The sequence below is a fragment of the Megalopta genalis genome, chromosome 2 (assembly GCF_051020955.1).
Source record: "Megalopta genalis isolate 19385.01 chromosome 2, iyMegGena1_principal, whole genome shotgun sequence".
Taxonomy (NCBI): Eukaryota; Metazoa; Arthropoda; class Insecta; order Hymenoptera; family Halictidae; genus Megalopta; species Megalopta genalis.
This window is the reverse complement of record NC_135014.1, coordinates 22,836,460-22,841,362: the sequence shown is the minus strand read 5'-3', so window position 1 is coordinate 22,841,362 and position 4,903 is coordinate 22,836,460. Positions and strand designations below refer to the sequence as shown.

The 4,903-nt window shown below is 37.5% G+C and overlaps 1 protein-coding gene across 3 annotated transcripts; it reads right to left on the bottom strand.

The window, feature by feature from the left end:
• Window positions 1–2,831: 2,831 nt before the first annotated feature.
• LOC117220496 (uncharacterized) lies at window positions 2,832–4,884 on the bottom strand. 3 transcript variants are annotated; one of them, XM_033470501.2, is made up of 5 exons: window positions 4,727–4,884; window positions 4,428–4,643; window positions 4,139–4,349; window positions 3,333–3,449; window positions 2,832–3,243 (listed from the first exon to the last, which is right to left on the bottom strand). In XM_033470501.2, exons 2-5 carry the CDS (start codon window positions 4,581–4,583, stop codon window positions 3,044–3,046), a joined length of 684 nt encoding a protein of 227 aa, XP_033326392.1. In that variant the 5' UTR covers window positions 4,584–4,643; window positions 4,727–4,884; the 3' UTR covers window positions 2,832–3,043. The 3 variants fall into 3 exon arrangements, with proteins under 3 accessions (XP_033326392.1, XP_033326395.1, XP_033326393.1); XM_033470504.2 differs by having other exon boundaries at window positions 3,333–3,413; XM_033470502.2 differs by having other exon boundaries at window positions 4,428–4,625; window positions 4,727–4,861.
• Between the last annotated feature and the right edge of the window lie 19 nt (window positions 4,885–4,903).

Genomic DNA, 4,903 nt, shown 5'->3' with positions numbered 1-4,903 from the left:
AGGAACACTGTTCCGGAAATAGCGGAGGCCTCCGTTCCTTCCCATTCATCGGGATCCTCCTCGATCAGTTTCTCCGTCTGGTCCCGTTTTTTTCTTCCGTTGTCCCCGTTGTCGGCTTCGCGCCGCGGCTCCCAGCCTCGGCTGTTTAATACACACCGAGATAATTGGGTCGGCACCTATCTAATCAGCGCACTCGCGAGCCCCGACGTCGGCGGGCACTCGACGGAAACGCCGTGACAAACAACCGTTTCGTTCTGCAGGTAATTTCCAGAAAGTCTCGAAACGAGATCATCCCGATGACGTCTGCTGGCCAGACGCGGAAGGCACGGAAACCTTTGCACGTCGCGTTACGTCGATTTCTTTCGTCGACTGTGTCCGTTTTCAGCCATGATTCCCCGCAGCCCCCCCGTAACGGAGCTGCGGAATCTAGACTTAAAACTTCATTGTTGTTCTGATAATTGAGCGCAGCTACAATCTCAACTTTTGCCGGCTTTCGTTTCTCGTATTAACATGTTTTCAGTGACTGCAGAGCACTCGAGATAAGCTTAGGAATTTTATTTTCGGTGATTAATCCCTCCCGCGAAGCTATTAGATTATTCGAAACAATGTTGTTTTCTATCTTCGAAACACGAAACACGAAACGATACGTCCGTATAAGTACATTCGTCTAATTCAGTTTCATGCGGTAAACAAGTGGTGAAAGTCTTGCAAAATTCGGATCAGCTTTCTTTTTGGAAAGCCTGGACCGGCCGCCATATTGTCGGGCTCCTAGCGCGAGATGTTTCACAATGAAAATTTTCTCCCAGCTCGGTGTGCGTGTGCTTTTCTAATACGTACCCGTTTCGGTGACATATGGCAGAGTTTTTATTGATAAAATAATGAAAAGACTCGGGTGAACACGTGTCGCGAGATCAAAATTTCTGAATTTCTAATTCGTCCTAGAGGGCTCGCTTTTGAATGTTCCCCTTTGCCAGGTGACACGATAAACAAATACGGACAGAAAGCTGGACGGATGTCCGAGAATATCCACGATTATCGCGAAAGTTGCTAGGCGCCGACCGCTGGAGAACGCTATTCTTGGTGAACTTGTCACGGGATCGAGCGTGGGAGTTTCAAGGCTGATTTTCTTGGGCCGATCCGAGCTATTTTCGAATTTCGGCTGGACAATCGTCTGCTCCTCTACAGTTTATGATCATCCGTGTCTGATCCAGCCTTCTTCGACGATCTGAAGATCGTACAACGAAGAACACGGAAAGCTGTTTGATCTTTGAAATTTGAAATTGCACACGCGAGAATGTATGTACAGTAAATTCTCCCATATTTCCCTGCAGTTTGTGAACAAAAATGGACAATCTGGAAAAAAGGGGATACGATTATTCGAGTCTCGCGGCTTATTTTTATAGTTGCCGGTTGCCGACAATTGTAAAATTGTTGATAAATTATTGTTAAATAAAATTAAAATATTGTTTTAAAAAATGAAAATTTTATTTAAATGATCGTTAATCATTTAAATGGCCACATTAGTCAATTTTCGGCAATTAAATGAAATAAATGGCTGTTACACTGGGAGCAGCAAAAAGACTAATAAGTCTGCGTGAAATATTTTCAACGATACGTCTGGAAAAACTGTTGATTAAAGCACAGAATTGTTTTATAAACATCGTCAATTGTATAATTGTGAAAATGGTCCGCCGTTCGAGGACTTAAGTCGATTTTAATCGAGTATTTCAGAGATCGGTTTCTCGCGGCGCACTTTTCTGCAAAACAAGACAAGAGACCAGCAAGAAACATCGCTCTAATACCTTGTGGAGATAAATGAAATGCGTAAATTGGCATTTTTCCGCGTCTCTTTATCAATTCGCTGGGTCGTTCGCACGTCTTATCTTCCGATTGTTCTACCGCGTCGTTCTAAATGCGTCCTTCTCGAATTGAATCCACGTCAATCGACGATCATCCGCAACAGTATCGTGGTCAAATTTGATTTGCTGCTAGCACGAATACGTCGCAATCCTCCACTTCAAATCCGATTCATCCGATTCGCATCTCTCAAGATTGCGTGATGCAATCGGTCACCCGGTGCGGATCACTTGGCCACAACAATTTCGTTTCGAATCAAAATGCAACACGTCATCTATTCGATTCTTAAATTCGCTTTACTGGAGAAACATCATTTTTCACCCGGATGAAGTTAATTAATATCAGATAAGCATCTGTGATCGGCGCATTCTTGCCAAAGAGCGTTTGATAGACTTTAGAGCGAAGATGGGAATCATTATAATTCCGTAAACAACAAAAATCAAGATATTAAAAAAAGACAAATGTCCGACGACGATCACGGATTATTGCGAAGAGAGTAGAAATGCCTCTGTTCTTGCGATAATTTTAATTAATTAAGTTGATATTAAATGCAGAAGTTCTCTAGGATTTTAGCGGATATTATTAAATAAGTAAATGAATATAAAAAAGACAAGAATAAAGGCGTGCGTCTCTGCATTTGTATCGTATTAGTTTCCATAAACATCTGCAATCTAGTTATATCTCTGTACGCGTGTACCCATAAATAATGAACAAGGAGAACTCGTGAGTGATTTATCACGACTGAGCAGCGATGGTAGAAAAATAATTAAAATTATGATGCTTGCAAGGACTGTTTTTCAACTTGTGTTTATTGTACGCATCAAACTGCAAACTACGAATGGAAAAGTGGCGAAAGAACGAATTGACGACATAATAAATGGAACTGATTGCATTTAACGTAGACAGAAAGAATCTTCTTCTTGTTTTGCAATGGAAAAAGGTAGAACATATTTTTCTTTCGTGACTTCAAAGCATTTTTCGTATGTAAAAATACATTTTAATTCATGATAAGTGTTCTTACACTAAATATTACATTTCAAAGCGACCGATTTACGATCTTTCAGCACGTTTCATTTTTATTTTAAAATAAAATGGAATTATTTATATTACAGTAATAACTTATATACGTGCAATATGAACGTATCATTACTTGTATCTCACATACATATGAATAATTGTTATGTAACTATTTACTGTGCAATTTTTCGATACATATACTGAGCTGCTGAAGACGGTGCAATAAATGACGCATGTTAGCACCAGAGTGTCGACTTCCGGCTTGTTCTCCGCTGATGTCTTGTCTTTGGCCTAATTCGAAATGAAGTTTAGCTAGTCGTTCCTGTTGCTCTCGTATTTCTGTCATTTGCTCCATGCTGCAGTCCTTTCCTAAATGGATATTTATTCAGAATGATCGTTTCATCAATTTAATATAAATGAATTGTTTCATCAAATAATTATATAGAGACTTAACGTACCAAATGCGCGCAAATTACCGCTATGAAAATCTTCCAGAAGTTGCAACAACGCCTGCTCCATACGTCGCACATCCGGAACCTCTGATAAAAAGCAATGATGTTTGCACGGCGCCACACCTTTATTTTATAATGCCAAAAGAACAAAACATCAACTAAAAACCGGATGAACGATAAAATATAAACGTAAAAGATAAATATTTTTGTCAACTTAAAATAACTTAAAATATGAAATACAACGTGATATAGATTTTATAGTCTGTTTTTCGAAAGTGGAGATCAGTTATACATCATAGAGTATAATTAGGCCACTATGTATGGAAATTATTTCATTTAATTCCAAAACTAAGGATCTGAGAGTGAATCCAACAATTACCTCATGAAGCCTAGGTCTCTACTTTTGAGAAAAAGACTATGCTTCAAATGTTCACGAAATAAAATAGTGGAAACTATTGTGCAGTATATTCAAAGAATAAAGTGAAATCTTTTTATGGTGACACAGGTGTTCAAATAAAATAAAAAATGTCCTAGAATACAACAATTGAACAGTATGACCCTAAAATACCTTGTTGGTGAAAATTCGAATTTTATATTTACTTATATTATTATTTCCAGACTATGAAGCCATCTAAAGTCATTAATTGTTTATAAGATATTATTTAACCCGGGTCATATTTAGCTAAGCTGTGGATAAATCTCTATTTAACAAGTTATTCAGTTTGATTTATATTTCAGAATTATTAAAGTTAATTCCGAATGCATAGAGAGCATCATTGATATTAATTATATTTGATATTAAATACAATTACCCTTATGTTGGCGATTCAATTTTGATGATTCTGGTCTATTGGATCTCTGTTTTTCCTTCTCATTCACATAACTTAAACGAGACTGATTGCCATAATTTGAAAGATTTACAGCTCTGCCAGAAACCATAGACCCTTGACTTGTTGCTTGACCAGAACTTCCTTTACTAACAATAGGGGAAGTCTGCGTATTACTTTCCCATAATACCTGTTGCTAAAACAATGAACCTTCATGATAAAACATGAATGCTTAATATTTGCAGTAAAATAGCAATGAAAAAGAAAATCATACCGATACATGAGAACTATGTGTATCATTTTTATTTGGATTCTTTGATCTGGCTGGTGTTGATGGCGGAGTTGCTTCACCACCAGGACCTAATGGCTCTTCGCATTCTTCTTCTTGGACTAATTGTTGCAATTCACCGCATCCAGATTTTTCAGTCATTTCTTGATGTCCTTGGTGCAGTTTATGAAAAATGAATGTGACCTTAACACAATATAGATTCTGAAATATACATCCACAGTTGTAATAATTACACATTCTGATTACTCTCAATAAACATATAATAATTTTATGTTTATACTCACAACTTTATTTTCTTCCCCTAATTACATGTTTTAAAAATGTTATTTAAAAAAGAAAATCAATGACAGTGCTGATTTTAGGTTATACAATCAACCTGAGATAAGGCAGTATTTATTTACATTACGTATCACAGCTGACTAATAGAGGACTCTGATATTGTAACTATATGGCGGTAGATT